The following is a 21,562-nucleotide window of genomic DNA, read 5'->3' as shown; positions in this document are numbered from 1 at the left end:
CTACGAAAAAACAACAAATTTTCTTTTGGAAGTTGATTTTTAAATCAAATAGATGCATTTTTATCCATGAAAGATGTAATTTTTCTTTCAGTATATTAATTTTTAATTAAAAAGAAAAAACGCAATTGATATCCTGAAAGGATTTCAGTTCTCGTCTCAACCCGAAGCGGACAGATTTTTTATATTAGCTTTGTCTTTGATTCAATAGTTTATCCATAAACAATGTATAGTGCATCAGATCCATCGATATTCAGTGATGAATTAAATTAACAAATCTGCGGTATGAGACAGCACTGACAACACAGACAACTTTATTTCATCTATTTCCTTTGATTTGAGCACTGCAATAAGTGTCATTTATCTTTTATTAATTAGTTTTTAAATGACGCCTTCTTTTTCAAAGTCCAAATAGAAGTGCTTTCTAGAGCCAAGCTAGATTTTAGACGGAATTTTTATTTTAATGCGATGTGAAATTCTGGCTAGCGACATTAGTGGGTCTACATAGAACTGCGTGATGGATTTTTCTATCTAGTAGGTATAGATAGTGCCAAAAGAGCGCCAATCTAATTCGGCATGAACAGACAGCGACGAATAATCCGGTAGTGTTGCTAGAATAATTCAAGTCTGCTAGGAATTACTTCCACACGGGAACTTTGTTAAATTTACAAACAAATAGTTGCATTTTTCCCCAAGACAAATGAAAATTCTACTAAAATAGGTCAACTTTTAAATCAATAAAGAATGCGTTTCTCGCCTATTAACTATTATATATAACCTTGTAATTTAAAGAAAGGACGACAAATCAGGTGTATACTTCACAGTACGACTTTTTCCCGTTAAGACATTGGAGGTCTAAAAGAGGGCCAAAAAAATCATTCTTTTAGTCCATCAAGTTCAAAAACGGACTTTTGTGCCACTTTGGTGGACAAAAAGACTTGAAACTAAAAACCAACCACAAAAAATACTCCAGACATCTACCGATCCAGCATCGGTCATTCCCTATGCAATTTTCAGATCGACAGTTGACGTAGGCTGTTAAAAAAAACCGGAAGCTTCATTTCCACAAAAAATCGAGGTGGCGCCAAAATCCTCAAAAAGATCCTTGCGTGCAGGTTGTTAATTTTTTTCTCAAGCTACCTTGAGCCGCATTTGAAGATAATACAGAAAGTCTCGAAATTGCAGAGCAGCTAAGTATGAGGAATAATTAGCTCCTTGACACGCGAGGACTCATTTCGCAAAACATGTACGTATATTCGGTTGAAAACAAGGCCTGTAAAGTGGGTGCGGCGAAGGTAGTAATTCTTTTGACAGAAGACCCTAGAAACTAAGTAAGTCCAGTGGTTGGGTCGGTTCTGTCTCGATGTCTGTGCGATACGAACGACTGGAGGTTTCACCTCGATCGATCGCCTTAGAATGGCTGTCTGCACAGAGTACCTAACGATAGTCGTCCTAGCTTCACTTACCAAACTGTAAGTAACTGTAGGTGCTATTAAATGCAGACACGAGCAGGCACAGACCGGAAATTGCCTAATTTCCTGAGTGCGCACACCGATCCGTCAACCTGACGTGACGGAGATGTAGCTGCACGAAAACCGTGACTTTTAATGTCAAGTGTCAAAAGAAACCAAAAAACCGAGTTCAATTTACCGCTGGACCGATACAAGTCCTGTGAGCTCGAGTGTCTCCTGCGTGTGGACCTTCACTCGCATTAATGGTCTCAAGGCATCAGATGCAATACATCTTGTTCAGTGATTAATTTATTAGTCTTTCGCCTGTTTGCTAGTTTTTCAAAAGACAATTTCTGATTTGATTCTGCTTCTTCCGTATACTATCGAGAAAAGAAATTATCCAGTAAGCAATAAGCAACATGAGAGATAAACAATCAAAAAAGCATCAGTCATCAGACCTTCGTATTTACTAAAAGAATGTGGTCCGGCAGAATATAAATCATTTTCTGTTTCTTGATCATTCCCTGATTTTCCGATTGGGGTGCAAGTTGTTGATGCGCGTGACATCCATCATCTTTATTCTATATAGGAAGAGAGAAGTCCTTCCAATTTAGAGATTCAACCATACTTTTTCTAATTCATCTTACCAGAACTTTTGATCCCTAAACAATACCACGTTAATTATTTGTTTAAAAAAATCTACTTTTCCTTATATCAAACATATAAAATTACACTAGGGGCCCTACTTAAATTACGTAAAGGAGTATAGGCCCTCTCTGAGACCACCGTTTACCCGGTAAAAAACCTCAACAAAATATCCGCCCTCTCCTCTTCCTATAGGTAATTTTTAGTTTCCAACCAGTTTTTCTTAGTTATTTCCAGTAGGATGAGGCAAGGGTGTACGCGAGAACTTCATTTTCAAAATTCCCTGCTTTTTCCTTGACTAATTTGTCATTTTCCTTATTTATCAATAATATTCTAATGCCAGCATTTTAATCTTCTGATACTTTTAACATCAAATCTTTTATAAACGGAATAAGTCATTTGAACAATTGTCACATGTTCTGCACATTGTCACGTGCAGAAATTCTTCTGTCTTTCCCTACTTGAAGTTGGGTTCCGATGGGGTCCCTATCATAATATCTAGTCTAGAAAAAACTTTTTAGGGCCCCTATCAAAATATCTAGTCTAGAAACCATTTGTTGGGGCCCCTATGAAAGTATCTAGTCCAGAAAAAAGCTGGTTGTGGCCCTTATCAGAATATATAGTCTAGAAAAAACTGGTTGGGAGCCCTATCAGAATATCTAGCCTAGAAAAAAATTATGGATGCCCTATCAGGTTTTGGTGAAGAATTTCGAGCCTCGTATAGGTATGGCAAATCTTACTGTATCCTGTTTTTTTAGGAAAAAATTTCATCCTTATGTAAAACTGTAAATGTTCAGAAAAAATTACATTTCCTGTCATTGTAAAACGTTTCAAATCAGTCCATAACGGGTAAAACGCAATATTACAGCAATAAAAATTTCAGTCTTTTAAAATTATTTATTTAAAAATTATTTTATTGACATTCCTGTGAACAGTTCGTACATTTTACATGTCAATAATGCCGCATAATAATAAATATTTTATTAGAAAAAGGTAGGTTGAAAATTGTCGAGCTGTAATTTTTGAATATGGCTTTTCCATCGACTCTCAACTCGGAAGTTTTAACGACTCCCGGCTGCTAGGCGATAGAATTAGGTATCGATGTAGGTGTTTGATACTCCGTAGCGTTAGAAATTTTATTTGTAATATAATGTTTAAAAATGTAATATATGTATTCACTCTAAATAGGCCCATTAATATTTAACCTGCAAATACTCGCAATCCATTAATATTTATTTTTTAAATACCTTTTTTGTCATAACAATTAAATATTCATCAGGTAATTGAAAGGGGATGGATGGCGCACTAATAATCGTCGGGCGTTAAATGGACACTCTCGTTAGGGCCTGCTCAGAAGTTCTAGCTAGAACCTGGTTGAAGCAGCATTACAGAACTAGTCAGGACCTCTCCATTTTCCCCGATGAGCGCTTTTTAAGACAGTAATCGAATGTTTAACAAATAACGATTTCTCACTGAGAAAGAGAAAAAATCTTATTTAAAATGTCGAATCTTGAAACCAAAAGACGAATTTTCTCTACAAAAATTGAGTTTTAAAACAAAAAATATGACTTTTCAGCTGAAAATAAAATTTTCACGAAACTCATACATTTTCACCCAACAAAAATGAAATCTCAAAGTAAAAAAATTATTATTATTTTACTAATAAGAAAAATTTTTAACTAAAAAGATCAATCTTAAAAAAGTTACATGTTCAGTTAAAAAAGTAATTTTAAACAAAAAGAAAAAGGATTTCCTCTAAACAGTTAAATTTTCAACCAAAGAAATAAGTCTTCAATCTAAAAATAAATTTTTAATAATGTCATTTAGCTTCTAGCAAATCAGTAGATTTATTAATTTAAGAAGAATAATTTTCAACAAAATAGGTTAACTATCAACCCAAAAAATGAATTTTCAACTAAAAATATAAATCAATGAAAAAAATTTGTAACAATATGATTAAACGAAATTTTTCAAGCAAAGTAGTTGAATACTCAAGCAAAGAAGAATAATTCTTAACCAAAAAAATGCATTTTCTTAAATAAAACATCTTTGCTAAAGCAAATAAAATTTCGAAATCAAAAAGATGAATCAAAACAAATATTTGTCTTTTTAAAAAAAAGTAAATTCTCAACAAAGCAGTTAAATTGCCCAGGAAAAAGGATGATTTTTTCACAGAATTGTTGCATTTTCAACCAAATAGTTGCATTATTGTACACGAAAAATTCAATTTCTACAAGAATAGATAGATTTTTTAATTAAAGACAAATTTGTAAGTAAATAGTCGAACGTCAGAATTTTTATCCAGCGAAGATTTCAGTTTTCTTTTCAACACAAAAACATTAAATTGAAACAAAATGTAAATTTTAAAGAATTAGTTGAATTTTCGACAAAACAGCAGAATTTTCATTTGAAATGTATGACTTTTTAACAAAATTGTTGGATTTTAAACAAAAAAGTTGCATCTTTACCAAGAAAGATATAATTTCGGGTAAAGCAGGTAAATTTTAAAATCAAAAAGACAAAATTTCAAAAAATGGTTCAACATAAAAGGCAAATTTAAAAAGAAGAGTTGAATTTTCTTGCAAAAAGATGTCAATTGGCTTTCCAACACAAAAATACGAATTTGTAACAAAAAGTAAATTTTATATAAAATAGTTTCATTTTTATCCAAAAAAATGCAGCATTTCTACTAAAAAAGATAAACTTTTACATGAAAGAAGCAAATTTTCAGAAAAATCAGTTTTTATCCCACAAAGAATTCAGTTGACTTATTAGCAAGGAAATATGAATTTTAAACAAAAGTTTAAGGTTCTACGAAAAGAATTAAATTTTTAACCCGAAAAAACGAATTTTTAACAAAAGTTGAATTTGCAAACAAAAAGGATTTGCATATCGTATCGATTTACATATCGTAAAAAAATTCCTCGACACCGCCCCCCCCCCCCTCCAGCTATTACGTAATTTAAGTACAGACCATTATACATTTGGGTATGAAACCTTATATGCGTTTCAAATCTCCCAAAAGAGATCATGCAATAATATAAATTTACACTCAGACCGAATGTGGCCTTTCAGTAATTACAATCGAGGAAATAAATGTTCGAAACAACCATACAGTGTCGCATTCGACGTTATGTTCGAAAAACCGAAGGGATCGCGTCACCCTCAAATGGGGTGACTAGTACAGGATGGGAAGTAAACTATCGAGGGAAAGATTAAGCGTTCGACGTGGGTCGGCAGTGATAGAGAGACTAATCCAAGTTCTTCGACTTGTACAAGACTGGAGGAGAAGGTGACAGTAGATAAGAGAAAAACCCACAATTAAGAGACGTCAATCGACTAATGCCAACGTAATCGTTCCTCTCGTCTTGAGCGATAGACAAGGATTCAGAAATCACCCTTTCAATGCGTTAGTCTCTTCCGAATCTTATCGACTTCTATCGATATTTTTCAGTAGCCATCTGCTTTTGGGTACAGCCGAAATCACATAACCATCAGACCTAAAACAAAAAGAATCTTAAGCGCGCATAAAAGTTTCCCTAGAACTCAGTGCCCTAATTTTAGCCACCATAAAAAGTAGACAAGACAAGTGACTCCCTAACCCAGATGGATAATAACATAGTCTTTGTAACCTAATGTTTCCTAAAATCATGCAACGATCCTATTTAGTCTGATCTACGAGTTCCTGTTCCATGAGCACCTCCATCATCGCCAAGTAGACTTAATTACACGCGTGTCCTGCACGCATATGAATTTCTCGAAAACCTACGCTCCGTCATCTGGCACATGGAACCTCCCTTTGTCTTTCACCGACCAGTCCTTGTGTGACGTGCTCTCGACTATAAAATTGGTCATTTACTGCAATGACATTCGACCGAATCACATGTACTTTCCATTCTTTTATTCTGCTCCGCCTCCAAAATGAGGTTTACAATCCATCATAACCAGGACATGGAAGTGAGACATTTCCCTGAACATAGATAAAAACTGGGCGCCCTTCCTAAATGATTAGGTTCACCAATCTCAATGAGATCGTGAAACGAGCCGTCCAAAGGTAGATCAATTTCTACCTCTCGAATCTTCAATATAACATGTTCTTTTGAAAATGTTCATATTATATTCTCATCCAACATCAGATTCACACTCCGTGACAATGAGGTCCTGAAAGAAAATTTATGTAGAGTCGTCGAGTAGCGAAACGAACCAACACAAGTTTCTTGAAGATAGAGCGAAGCATACTAGTGCGCCCAAGTGAACTCGAGTGGCCGTCCACCCGCACACAGTGGAGAGACACATCTACACACCAATTCGAAGTACACACTATCTCATTTGCAGGATGTCGTATCTGTACCAGATGCCACGGCGCGCTGCGAGCGCCGGACCTCCCCACTGCTGTCCCCACACGTCTAGTGGGCGTAACCACTTCCCCACTTCGTGACACTTCCCCTTAAACCCCTACGCTCGCTCCCTACCAGTTTTCCCCTCCGTCGCCTGGATCCGTGACAGAGAGGTCTCGACCACGACTGAGACGGCGAAAGGACAGACGTCGGAGTGTCCCCGTACTGCAATCCACGCCTTCTCAACTCTCATTGGCTCTATCTGTCCCCAAGCCTCAGTGACACACGCCCATCGTCCTTCGTCAATTTGTCGCGATTCTCTTATTCGGAAACCGCTTCCCTTGCTGGTGTTCCCACGACATTGGGGCGGAGATGATATTAGCCATCTATTGATGCCCATTTTCACTGATAATGTAACTATTTGAATTGCTGGGTCGATAATAATAAACTTTAATTGCTTTTTAGATCATTACCATAAATTTAAATCAAATTTGATATTAGATCAACTTCCCAGAGGACTTAAATTATTTCGTTAAATATTGCCTGATCTTCAAACTTCCTGTTGATTGCCCTTTTTGCCAGGTCGTTCGGCAGACAGCTGGGCAGCGTGCAACTCGATTATGTAATGAAGCTTAAATTCGCCGAAGCGTAAAGTAAAAACGAATTTCGACCGGTCGAGGGTCGTCCCCTTATCGAGAGTCTCGACTATCTTGAATGACCTAAAATCTGCATTATATAGTCAGAGGCCGATCTTTTATATTTTCTACATGTTGATACAATCTTTTTATTATTTACATAAGTTTCACTTATTTCTTCTTGTCATAGAGTTTTTCTTAAATGGTCAAAATTGAGGTGACCATAAACTCTATTTATTCCCTTGTACCTTCTTTCACGTTATTGAGCTAACTGTACATCTGATTGCTTGGACTTTTCAACATACTTTCGAAACGTTGCATATGAGATGAGAAACTTCGGTAACCTGAAATTCAGCAAACTCATTAACTCTGCATAAAACTAGAAATTATACGAAATCATCGCTTAAAGACATTTAATGTCCTCTTTTCGGACCTTGACGACTTCATCGATGGAAAATTGGCATTTCCATTGAATCTCTACTTTCTTCAGTATCTCTTGATAAAAACGCATCTTCCGAGTCGTACCCGGAATGAAGAATAATAGTTCCTCTAATCCTCTTCTATTTTTTCTGACGAGTGTTAGAGGGGGGTGCGTGAGAGAGGAAACGAGAAACGACGGGTGATCTTCGTCCAAGCCGATGATGGAGGCACGGATAACGACGAAGGAAATTGAATTCTCTCACCAGTCATCCCGCTGCGAAAGTACATACGTAAGGCACCTATATACCTACGCATCACGCCAATTCTCTCCTCCGCGGTGTACGAGGATATCGACGTTGCTGCACGAGGAGAGAAGAGCGAAAAAGAATAAGAAGGAAGAAAAGAAGGACGCGCGATGGAGCCCTATTCTGTCTCGTCTGTAGTTGCTTTTGTCTCGACAGCGGACGCAACGAGGGTACCGTACCTATATACTATATAGTACAATACACCCATAGAAGCATATATATACCTACCCATATATCATCCCGTAAATATAACTGCGCCTAACGAGAAAAGGAGAGCGCCCTTAAAAGTCCTCTTCCTTTCCGCAGCCGTCGTCCTTAGCAATAACCTTGGAATTCGTGCCCAGGTTTCGAAAAGAAAGGTTTCGATTCCGTTTCGTCATTTAAAGTGTGAAGTATTGTGACACTTTTGAGAAGAAACGATGATACTGATTAGTGATATCATACTACGTTATGATCAACATTTTTCTTAGCTCAAAGAGGAATATGATTTTTTTTAAAAGATAAAAATGTAGAATGCTTTCGTAATTCATTTCCCATCATCCAGAATCAACAATTATAAATATTTATTTATGAATAATTTCTAAAATCTAATAATCCAAGCTCAGATTGACAATAGGGAAAAATAATTCTCCGGCGTTTGTAACGGCGCCGGCGGCATGCGCGGAAGGCGGGAAGGAAGGTCGACGGTGGCGGCGTAGCACGATACACGCTCAGAGGTAACGCTGTCGGTTGCATTCGGATCGACTCGTGCCTTTCCGGTATTCGGCGCTGGCTGTGCACCTCCGACCGAGAGTTTCACGCTGCGTGGTACGAAACTCGTACGCGATCAGCTCAACCGGGGCCGGCAGCTTCTTCACGTATGAGTATTTCGTGTTCAATTAATCTCCCTTTTGCCGATTGACAGTCGATGTTTTCTCCCTGATCGATCTGCAAAAGTCTCAACCCGGAGTCTCCAACCCACCGGAAGAATTCAACCCGACCCCTAGTGAAAATGCCAGTCAGGCATTAAACCCTAATGTTTCAGAGGCAAAAAACGGTTTTGTGTACGTTAAATCCCCGAATTCTTCGAGAGGTCGTTTGAGTGCTTCGATATATCGACTTGAAATGCCCCTTGTGTATAGATTACTCATATAGTCCGTTTCAGTGAGTTACGAAGAATTGAACGTATCGGGAGTGTGTGAAAAGGAGCGAATATCATTCGTCCTCTCGGTTCTACGCGACTCCGACGAATGACGTTCTGGAGGGATCGTGGCGAGCCAGGTAACGATCCTCCGGAGGGAAAATCGGATTCGTAGGCGGGGCCTAAGGTCGGAGACACGTGACACGGAAACTGTCACGCCGCCCTTCACTCCCCTCCTATCCCCACCGTCGACCGAAAACAAGCCGATCGTGTACGAAGCAGCTCCTCGGATCCCGTCGCTCTGCGACTGGTGGATCTTTGTTTATATTTGTGATTTACATAGATTTTTATTTCCATCAATTTTCGACTCTGCCAACGGGAAAAACATCGCCTGGATCGCAACCTTCAATTTTCCGCGTTTCGTGACAAGTGTTTATTCTGCGAAATGCACTCACGTTTTACAATTTTATTCGCATAAACGAACGAAATCAGGATCGGCATTGCAGCTTAGTAACCTCTTTTTCACGAATAGTACAAGCTTTGGGTAATTTCGTCTACTTCAAGCGATGAGTTCATCCCGGCGGACAGAGAGCCTATCTGACGATTTTTGAGAATTGACAAAGATGCAGCAAACAAGTTTGGGTGATTCTACAACAAACCCACGGGATATAAATTTGAATTTGCAAATTTCAAAGAATTTCGTGACAGTGAAGAACGAGATCGAGGGTGATTCTGGCGAAGAGGACCGCAAGGCAAAAGTCAAGGTAAAGCTGGAGGTCGTCGAGGAGGACGTCCTCGAACCGAAGACCGAGGTTCAAGAAGATTATCGGAGCCGGGACGAGTACAGTGAGGTTAAACAGACTTCGGTACCAACAAGTGGAATTGCCGATTATTCGAAATTCCCCGCATTCTGCCAGCAACTGAATCCAGGATATCGGCCCGTCGGAACCGGTTTCCCAGCTGGATTCGGGTTTTCTCAGTTTTACGGTCACTCCACGACCTTTGCGAATGAATGTTCGCCCATAAGGGCGAATAGCGGTGCTATATATCGGGACGATAGAAAATTTGGATCAGGAGCAATAAATAATAATTTCTTTCATGATCCCAGATTTGATACAGGCTTTCATCAAGGAAAAGTGAACACTTATTCAGGTATCCCTTTTTCTGGATACAGACCCCCGGTATCACAAAGGTCTTATTTTGAACAGAGAAACAATATCCTCTGCAGTAGAAATCAGTATTCCAGTAGACAACGAAAATGGAGTAATTCTGCTCTTAGGGCCTTACAACCACCGACACCGGTGAGTTTTTTTATTTAATCATTTGATTAGTAATTCCGTTTTTATTAGCTAGTTTAGGAGAACTATTTGTCTATTATAAAAATGCTAGAACGTCAACCCGGATATTGTGTCCACTTATGAATGGTCATAAACGAGAAAATATTGCAGTCGGTGATGAAACTGTCAAAGATATTCCGATAGTAAATATTAAAAGCAACGCCCACCAATTCCCTTGCATCGTTTTACGACAACAAAAAATGGAAGAAAACGTTTCAAGGTCATCAGCATAAAGGAACTTCCTGTAATAATAGAATAATAGAGAGAACATTTAATTACAAAAGTAGCAAAACTGGTATATCCTCTTTAGTCGAGAAATTTCTAAACAGGTGTAGTTTGTCTCTCGAATCCTTATTTCGGGGGACAGTTACTTTTGAAAACTATTAAAGAATTCTGACACAAGATTAAGATTGTAAGTTTGGAAAAAATGTATTAAAAGACCCCTCAAACTGGGTTTTATTAGAGACGAAGAAGTGTGTAAAGAGGGGAATAAAGGTTTAAGTAACGTCCTCAAAAGATTGGTCGGAGTGCTCAAATCCCCCAAAACAACTCTAAGGTTTTCATCCATACCTCGTAATCCGTAACGTGAAGTTCTCGTGAGCCAAGGCGATTCGGCTCCAGTTACCGTGAAACTGCTTGAGGCTCCCCGTTATGTCGTTATACGAACGTTCGAATGATCGTGAAACGCGTTCCTTATTCTCGGAAATGTCACTATATTGCGTGTCATTTTCTTAATATCCACCACTTTAAATTAGCCTTCGACGTTAAAGTTTACCCAATACGTTTTGAATTTAATGGCATTTTTATTTACGAAATTGCAGCTCTAGAAACCCCTTACAACTAGTTTAATAACATAATTTGCGAATTAACTTAAACTGGTTAAGAAATGAGATGACAAAAACGAATTAACGAAAAACAACTTGATTTAATTTTACTGAATACTATTCCGCAGAATATTCTCTTGTAATTAAGTTATTCTTGTGATAAACTTGTTGTAATTAAAGTATTTTGATAAATAAGCATCGTTATTAACTGTGAATAAACTCAATGCCAATGTTTATGTCTTTATTTGGCTAATTATTGTTCAAATTGACTAAATAGTGTTCGACTAGTCTTTATTATGCATAATTCGACGACGTCATTATCACAGCTAGTAGACTTTGGTTGTCAGACTGACAGCTAATCGCGATAAAGCTTTTTTATCTGCGTTGGATAGATAATCTCTCGATCGGTGTAACTTAAGGCAGCTTATTACACTATGAATGAAGTATTGAATACTACCATTTAGAAATAGCAAAGTCCTAAAGCTGAGGCATGCTGTCATCGAAAACTTTGACGTTTAAACTTACGATATATACCATTCTGAAGAACGTAATTTGCCATAATAGAATAAAATATTCCTTGAAATAATGGTGAAAATGTAAAATATATTCAATCACTCGCGTGAAATATGATAGGCTGCAATAATTTATTACCTTCTTAGACAACTTCGAGCTTTGATATTTTATTGTTCAGATATTGATTGAGTACTTGTCAATCTGAATAATAATATATTATAATTTCAAATGTGGAACTTATTAATGCACTTATTGTTTTTATTATTTATGTCTCATAAAATTGTTTGTAGTTTAATATAGGATATTTTTGTCTTGTTTGTACCCGAAGATAATACTTTTTAGTGGTGTATCAAAAATGAGGAATAAAGCGTATAGGCGAGGACGTGTCGCATAAATCGATGGTCAAAAATTATGCTATACTTTGGAGATAAAATTACAGTGATTACTGCCCTTTCCCCCCATTATTTCTTCTCTTCTACTCCAGGGAACTCCTGGCACCTCGACTTTAAAGTCTTGCAATATAGGCTTTAGTTGAAACCCGCCCAAGGCCTCATAACACGAGAGAAATGGAAATGGCGCACGGTTTGCTCAACGATTATCATTTCTGAAGCGTAAAGATGTACGCGTACTTCTATTCACTTCTACAGCGACCCTCTTCTATACAATCAGAAAATAAATGTTCTTCAATCTGAAGAATTGTTTTCCTTGATGTATAACATAAGAATTTGGTTGAATGAAACAACTTTTGGTGGATTCAACTAAATATTTGATTAATCTAACAAAACTTTTGTGTAAATCAACAAAATACTTCATCTACGAAAATATTTGGCTGAAGCAATTAAAATCTGAGTTGGATCAACCAATCATTTTGTAGTGCATGGTTGAACCAACAAGAATTTTTTCATTCAACCTAATCGTTCTCTTGAGTGTACTACAGGTGTCTTGCTGATATCATAAAAGTTTTTTCTTTTGCTAAAATTTCATATAGTAGGACTGAAAATTATATATGCAGGGTTTTAAAATGCTCTTATGCAAAAGGTATAGGTGACAAAAACGTTTTAAAAGTTAAATTAACATGTTCATCAATGCCGATTAACATATTTTTATTTTTTGAGCATTTCACACTATGATTATCAAACACAAACATTTTCCACTGAATAATTTCTAAGAAAAAGAAATAAAACGGCACGGATTCGTTTGTAATAATGAAAAATTATAACTCTTAGTTATCTGTATAAATCCGACGGAAGTTGCGTTCTGACAAAGTAGTGAGGATTTAAAAGTAAATCTAAGATAATGAAGTAGATTAATATGAAAAAAGTTTTCGAAAAAAGTATTTAAAATGTATTAATTTTTAAACTAATGCTGATATTTCAATTTTTATTCCTTTTTCTAATTTGTTTTTTTTCAGTAATCCCTTTTTCTTGAAAAGAAAAAAATCTTTTTTATGAAAACGATATAAAATACGACAATAATCAAAATAGGAAAGTCATTTCTATTAAAAAGAATTGAAAAAATTTGACGCTTTTCTCTCACTTGCTTATTTAAACAATTGTGTTCTCAAATTTGGAAAATCAGCATAAAATTTCCCATTGAAATCTGAAAAACAGTTTTTTTCTTTTATCTCTAAAAAATCTGATTTTAATCTCATTTAAATGTCTTCAATTTTAATACTGTATTTTTTCAAAATAAAATGATTTTGTGATATCATGCTATATAATTGACAAGACACTTACATGAACGAATAATGAAAAAAAATAATTAAGGAAAATTAAGAATAATTAAAAGTTATTTAAACGACAGCATGACAATTATCATTTTGGAAAAATGATATTTTAACCTGTTTGGTTCATAATTAAGTAAAAATTTGAAACATAAAGCACGAGAAAGAAGTGTCAAAAAACTTATTTTAAAACCCTAAAGTACAAATTGAGAATAGAAGTCTGATAGATATTCTGAATAAATTGCCTTTCAAAATTTTTAGAAAAATGACCAACATCTTGTTAGTTTTTTAGTTTTTTTATAGATTTTTTTGCCGGATTTAAAATAAAAACTAAAAATTTATCAGGTGTAAAATTAAAAAATAAATTCCTGTATTGGTTTAAATAATATAACACTTTAATGATCGCCTTTCCATTTTGATGGTCTGCGTCATCTGCTTTATCAGAATCAAATATTAATAACTTTTTCAAACAAATTTTACTAAATAGCTCAGATTCGTGCAGTGCCATTATCCCTAAAGAATATATTACGGTCTCACAATATTTAAAAAATCATAATTTTGAATAAGATTTTATTTTTGTCAATTGAAAGCAAAATAAGTTACAAAATTGCAAAATAGATAATAACTAATAAAAAACCAGAATAATAATTTGCTTAAAGTTCAAAAATATCTGAAAATTATGAGCGGAAATATATTTGACGACTTTTTTTAATACATGACATATTCATTTCAGGTTTTATTTTTTTATGACTGAAATATTTAAAAATTTGCTTAAAAGTGTATGTGATGATACTTACATCAACAAGTCGAATTAAAGCTGGATTTGGAAAAAATTTCTTTTGTTCCCACATGGATTAATTTTTATTTTTCCTCGTATAATCATGGGTGGTAAAACAAATCTCAGGGAATAATACCAAAGGATTAAACAAATCTGTAAATTACAAATTATTCTGTTAAATATTGACATATGATATATGAAAACTATAAAGCTAAAACAATTTTAAATCAAACTTTAGACCAAATGAAGACGTCTAAAGTGGACATATTTTAAGTCGAATTTTCAATTTCCAAAATTAAATATTAAAAAATTTCATGCTCTATCAGGTACCTTATACACTAATCAAAGTAGTCTTCCTTTTTTCGCTAGAAAATCAATTTTTAATTTGAGGAATTGAACATTATTTTTTTGCAAAATACAATCCAATTAAAAAACGTAAACATTTGAAGAACTTTAAATTGAAATTCCGAGAACCAACCAATGATAAGTTAGAAGTGTTGAGAAACGAAAAAACTCATACGTTCAGCTTTCAATACAGACACATTTTTTAATTGAAAATATCACATTGCACATTTCATGAAATATTTTAGCCACTAGGACGTAGGCTAAAATTCGCTAAATAAATCAAATTTAAAGTGGCAAATATACTTGATGATAACTCCAATGGCACAATATACACAAAACTGGAATTCGAAAATTCGAAGACGAATTTCCAATTGGGAATGCAACATAATTATAAATAATCGTAGAAGATTTCAACTTAATTCAAGAACGTTACTTATTTTTAAAATTGTGGGTTCCACAAAACAGTTTCCACAGTATTTGAAAACTTCCAATTTCTTGTACAAGAAATCAAACAATTAAACAAATTTTCAAATTGTTTTATAGATGCTATCTTAAAATTTTATACATATAAAGATACAAGTTTTAATATTTCTAAAAAAAACTATTGAAACATATTGAATGCCAGATGTTTACGTAACTCCAATCCATCTGCTACAATTTTTCTTTACATTTCAAAATATCGCTTTCATTGCGCGCTTTTTCACGTTCCTTTGAACCCGAATTCAGGTAAAAGAAGAGATCCTCCTCATCTTCTCAATAGTCTCTAAAAACTCGATTTTGCCTATATACTTGAGGACCCTCTTTCGGTCCGAACCATCTTCTTTATTTCTTTTTCAGATCTTCCTACATGGAAAGACATCCTATGTCAGTTTCTTTAACTAATCGTGATAAAATTTCTGTACATTCACATTAAATTAAAAAACGAAACCCATAAATGAAATAAAATTTATGGCAATTAAGAGGAATTTAAGGACAATAAGAAGAACTAAATGCAATTTAAAAAAAGTCTAGATATATTTTTCAAAAATTGATCAAATCTAGATTTTTTCTACAGATATCAGTGAAATTAGAATATATTTAGAAGAATTCAAAGAGAAATCAAAATAATTTGGTGAACTGCCTAAGAATCAAAGGCGAGTTTAAAAAACTTGAGGGTGAAAAAAACTATAGAAATATTCCATTTAGTTGTGAGAAGAACTATATGAATTAGAAAAAATTTAAGTCAATTTAAAAGAATTCAGGATAAATTATTAAAAATTAAGATTAAATTTCAAATTAATATAAATCAATTTTAAAAAATCCAAAAGGTTCCGCTGATTTCAGTATTATTGTAGTGTATTTAGAAAAATGTAAGTGTATTCGAAGAGAATTTGATGAAAATCAAATGAATTTCAGAGAATATAATTAAATAAAATTTTATAAGTTGGAAGATTTCCATTGAATTTAGTAAAATAGGACTGAATTGATAGGAATTGGAGGAAAATGAGAAGAATTCGATCAAATCAATACAATTTAAAGCGAATAGAACAATAAGAACAATGAAAAACTGTTCAAAAAATGCATGGAGTTCATTGAATTTAAAATCAACTGAGAAAAATTCAAGTGATTCAATACATTGAGTAAAATTAAGTGAATTGAGAAGAATTTAAGTAAATTAAGAGTAATGTAGTGTAAATTGAAGAAGTTAAACAGAATGCAACACAATTTGGAATAATTCAGAATAAATTAAGAATTTAGAATGAATTCCAAATTATTTCAAATAATTTGAAAAAAGTTCAAAAAATCATAAATATTCCGTTGATTTCAGTACAGTTGGGGCGAAAATAAAAGAATTTAAGCTAATTAGATAAAAGTCATGAGAAATGAACATAAATTAAAAATAAATCAAATGAGCAGAATAACATTTTTAAAATCCAGTCAATTCAGATAAATGGAAGTGAAAAGAATTAGTGAATAAGAATCTGATGAAAATCCATCAAAATTAAGGTGAATTCAAAAGCCTTCCGGGTGGATAAAAAAATTAAAAATCTAAAAAAGGTTCATTGAAATCAGTTGATTCCCGAAGATTTTCAGAGATCAGAAATTCATTGTTTTCAATGAGAAAATTGACAAAAAAAAAACATTTATTTCAACCATGTTTTTCACTTGTATTTTTTCTTACTATCGCTTGTTACCAAATTAATAAAAAAAAACAATATTTGAATTTTGAATGAATGATTGTTTTTTGAAATTGGTTAAAAGCGACAGCAAAAAAAATTCATTTAAAAAAACTACTGTTGAAATTATTATTCTTCGTATGTTTCAAAATATTTGCCTAAACAACTATAAATTAGTTTACAAAAAAAGATAAACGCAAAAAATCAATTTTTGTAAACGAATTGTACAAAAAGACTCCAAATGAGAAGAGTAGGTATAAAACAGGAAAAGCATAAAAACAATTTGAATCGGTTCATTGGAGACAGTTTTATAAGAACATAAAAAAGAGGAAAAAAGAAAAAAAACCAATTGTGAAATTTTAAGCCATAAAGACGATTTTTCTATGAAACAGTTGAATTTTCAACATAAGAGTTACTTTTCAACCCAAGAAAATAAATGTCCTACAAAATATTTAAAACTTAAATCCCACAAAAATATAAATTTTCAACTAAATAGATGAATTATCTGCTCAAAAATATTAATTTTAAACGAAGAAGATTAATTTTCTGTCAAAAATGCAATTTTTTAACAAGATATATAAATCTATAATGAAAGAGATTTTCAATTGATAAAGTTCCATTTTTAACAAAAAATGGAATAGTTCAATTTTCTGTACTAAAAATTAATTTTTAACCCAAAAGAAAGAAGTAACAAATTTTCAATCAAAGAAATAAATCTTGAACCAAAAGAAGAAATTCTTAAACAATCAAGACCTATTTTCAACAAAATAGTTTAATCCTTAACCAAAGCAGATAATCTTTAACTTAAATTTGCATTTTTATCCACAAGTAATGAATTTTAAACCAAAAATCTACTCGCTTTTGCGCGCTAGATTTTTACAGACATTTATAAGCAGGTTTTTTTAAAATCTTTTTTCTTCGTATCTTTCATGATTTTTCGACAAATTTTCTGTTTTTTATTTTTTTATTTTCAATTTTATTTTTCACAGATAAAAAAAAAGTCCGCGTCCTATCACGAAGTTATTCTTAACGAAATTGTAGATATTTTTTGAGATTTTAGTCTTGTAAGGCTTTCAAAAAGCAATGTTTTTCTTCTCTTACTGTTTTTCATATCGTGCGTCGCTTGGCTTAAAATTTTGAATTTCGATTCATTTTAAACATTTTGAAAGTGCTATAACTCTGAGTATTTTCTTTTGATAAAAAAAAGTCAGCAGGATAAATTGTTTGTCCATTTAAAAACTTTAAAAATCCATGCCCAGAATTTTCAAATTCAGAAAAAAAGTGGTCTCAAAAATTTTCAAAATGCGCTCACTTTTTGAATTTTTATCAAAAATGGCTGGTTAACGAACTTGCCCTTTCTTTTAGGACCTAAAAAAGGTGTGCCAAAGATGAATTTGATCTGTTGATTTTTTTTAGAGTTATCGTGTTTACGGACGGACTGCCGGATGGACGGACATACAGATAGACGCCATCGTAAAAACTTAATATTCGGAGCCAGGGGGTCTCAAAACGTGGAGATCCGTTAAAAAACTGTGGTGTCGAATTTCAGACAATTCTAATACTTTCTCAATCATAAATAATGAAAATGTAAAAATACAAAATTGTAACCAAGAAAGATATTTTTATCAATATAGACAAGAAATTTCAATTGAATTCTGGAATTTTTACCAAAAAGAAACATTTTCTAAGAAACAATTTAACTTTTATCATAAAAGTTAATTTTTAATAAAATAGTTAAATTTGTTATCTAGGGTAAATAAATCTTCAATTAAAAAAATTAATTCGTCAAAAGTATTTCGACTTTCAACCAAATAATCGAATTTTTAACCAAATAATGAAATTTTTAACCGAAACCGATAAATTTTGAGGAAATATGGTAATTTTTTCACAAAAAACGCGGAAAATAGTTGAAAAATTATACATTTATTTTTGTTTGCACAAAAGAAAAACAATCTTTTTATGAGAAATCTTATATAATTCTTTCTATAATTTATACATTGAATTAATATTGATAGATTTTTGTTAAGATACATTGCTTTTATTTGTAATTTATTCATAAATGATTTATTCAAGTGCTTTAATAATATAAAAATGCATTTGATTATTTAAGCTATATTTCAGCTCTGATAAAAGAAAATTAATAAAAATTAATTAATAATCTTATTTATTTTAATTTGAAAAGGTTATTTTAAATGTAATAAATGATTCTGTATGTTAAAAAATATTAAACGTTTACCACCCGCGGTATCATATTCTAGTTTTAAATAGAACAATGTCAGCTTATTTTTAATATCTTACCTTCAGAGAGAAAAGTGGAAATTTTTCAAAAATAGAGGGGGAGGGAAATTCAAGAAAAATAAGAAACACAGGAGAATAAAAAAAGAGACCTTAATCCCTGTTATCCTGATAAAAATATTTGCTAGTTGTTTTCTATTAAAATTTTCTGATAATACTTCAAGTTAAGTCAGCTGATTACACCAAACTGACCCGTGCAGAAATTTTGATGTGGCGCTGGACGGGCCCCAATCGAGAAAAATGAAGGCCCGATAGGGTAATCTGTCTAGCGCCAGACCGTAAATTAAACGCCCTACCCGACCGAGCCCAGATCTGGGCATCCAAAATGTGGGCCCGATCTGGCCCAGATATGGCCCCTTTAGTTTTTTATTTCTATAATTAGTAAAATTTCAAAAGTTTTTATATTAATATTTGTTCAACTTTGCAATTTACAAAACTTCAATTTTTCGATATTCTAGATTATATATCATTATAGATTATATCTCAATTTCAATATACTACATTACATAATTTATTTGTATTGCTTGAAATTATCGATAAGAGTTTGCATTTTGAAGAAAACTATTATGCTTTGACAATGTTCAAATTTAGAGCTATTACACACACACACACACACACACCAATGAATTTTAATTATAAATATTTTTTAATCTTCTGAATATTCTTTGGAGTGATTTTTGTTTGACTACTGCATATGGGGCTCGTGGAGTAAGATTTAAATAGCAAGGTTATGTTCGAGAAAATATAAAAAGCATTTAATTTATAATGTTACTAATCCGGAAGTTCATACGTTTGGTATAGAGTAATCTCTATTTTCAGAATATCAGCAACAAAATATAAAATTCTAAAAAGCTGGAAAACATTTTTTTTATTCGCATAAATAGTAAATGCCCTTAAAATGACGACGCTTTCTCGAATACATTGCTGGAAATCTTCCGAAACTAAAAATGAATTGTGATGTTGATTCTAGCGAATTAAGGCTTACCTTTGCCGTCACTATAAATATAAGAAATCTCACCAACAATTCTGTGATTCCGAACCCGCAATCTACTGTTTGCTTTTGGCATTTTTAGTTCTATGAAAGAAAAACAATATCACGACGATAACAGAAAACTTGACATAATCTTGTTTAGCCTAACCCGTCCCGACGTGGTTCTGACGCGAGCCCCATGATCTGCCCCCTTGGGACCACATGTGGAAAATCCGATCGGGCCCAGATCGGAACTCGGGAATAAGTTGGACAATTTCTGCACGGGGAGGTTAACTCTACGTGGTTACCAGCCTGTAACGTGCTGCCTATAGCGGTGTCCACCGGAGTTATCTGTGATTTAACGCGAGAAGTTTACCTCAGTTTGAAGTGCCTTCCTCAATTGGTTCGGTTTTCTCTTTCTTTTAACCGTTTTTTTAAAACATACTTCTCTAATTTGAACTTTTTGTGTGCAGTATAGTTACACAAATTGACCTATTTGTCTTTAATTTTAGAGATTTTTTTCGAAATTTAATAAACAGAAACATAAGCTCATAAATTCTGCTGCCCTTCTCTAAAGTTTTGTTCTTGGTTATCTCTACATGGACAACTTTTTTCCAGAGATTCTTCTTAAATTAGGGAGCAAGCAACAAATCCTTCTTCTTCTGCAAGAGACCGTTTATTTTCCAAAGTCAGACTACGCAGTATCGCGATTACAGTGGCAGTAGTGTAACGTATGCCTAGGACAAATAAGGGCATGAAATAGACGCCGATTTCAGGTCCCTTTCATTTCTTCCACCTTTTCGCCAGAAATCAGCGTTCCCGATTTGTAGAGAATCTCAGAGAGCAGACCGAGAGAAATTCAGAGTCCCCAAGGTGCGAATCATTAAGGCTGCAAGATGGATTTCCCGTGCAAAATCAAACGCTAGGATCGCCGTGCACCTGCAAAAGTTACCTGCTTCGGTCAACGCGATTTAGATTGCAGATCAAGATGCTGTATCGCGAGGCGATCAATGACTCTTACTACTGTTTTGGAATGTGAAACGATTTGTTAGGGTAATCATTTTTATTTTCGAGTGAATCCAGTTCCCCGCTGTCAGGAAATTCTTGAGATTTACACCTCATTTAATTTATAATCTTCAATTCAAATAAATTAAATGTCACTGAGAACATTTTCCGAGTAAGGTCATATAAATTAGGATTTCTTCATAGAAAACACTGGGTGTACCAAACGTTCAGGTAAAATTATTCCAGCAGGGTTGATAGTTAGCTGATTACTTCGAATTGAGGAACACTTTCCGAATTATAGGTCTGTTGAGTGATTTCTTTTACGGAGTCCGTCGGATATATCTACGATCTAAGATTCACCAAGGAAAGTTTATTAAATAAATAAATAATCAAATTAATTTATTGATCTGTCTAGTAGCTTAACGAAAAAGTACCCTGCCAGCAATTGGAAGTTCTGTGGTTCCATTCCCGGCGGAGCGAAGATCTTTTTTTCCGAAAAAACTAATTTAAACAAAAAATTAATTTAAAGCTCAATTTAGTCTAAAAAAGACGTTAAACATTTACATAATAAAGATAACATAATATAGATTTCTTGAAAATTTTGCCTTGTAACACCTAGAAAAATAATGCGTGTATTTCTAAAAAAGGATTCAGTACTTGAAATCCTTCTTGTGCGACTATGTTAAATAATGTGATCATATATATG

The 21,562-nt window shown here is 33.6% G+C and overlaps 1 protein-coding gene across 1 annotated transcript in view; it reads left to right on the top strand.

Moving 5' to 3' along the window:
* Positions 1–9,533: 9,533 nt before the first annotated feature.
* LOC117178419 overlaps positions 9,534–21,562 on the top strand; it is an 873,788-nt gene continuing 861,759 nt past the window's right edge. The window contains exon 1 of the mRNA XM_033369846.1: positions 9,534–10,211. Within this exon, the coding sequence (XP_033225737.1) occupies positions 9,534–10,211 (678 nt within the window). The remainder of the gene's footprint in view (positions 10,212–21,562) is intronic.

Source organism: Belonocnema kinseyi, chromosome 8, assembly GCF_010883055.1.
Source record: "Belonocnema kinseyi isolate 2016_QV_RU_SX_M_011 chromosome 8, B_treatae_v1, whole genome shotgun sequence".
Lineage (NCBI taxonomy): Eukaryota > Metazoa > Arthropoda > Insecta > Hymenoptera > Cynipidae > Belonocnema > Belonocnema kinseyi.
The sequence above is the reverse complement of the archived record's forward strand: the minus strand, read 5'-3'. Positions and strand labels throughout refer to the sequence as shown.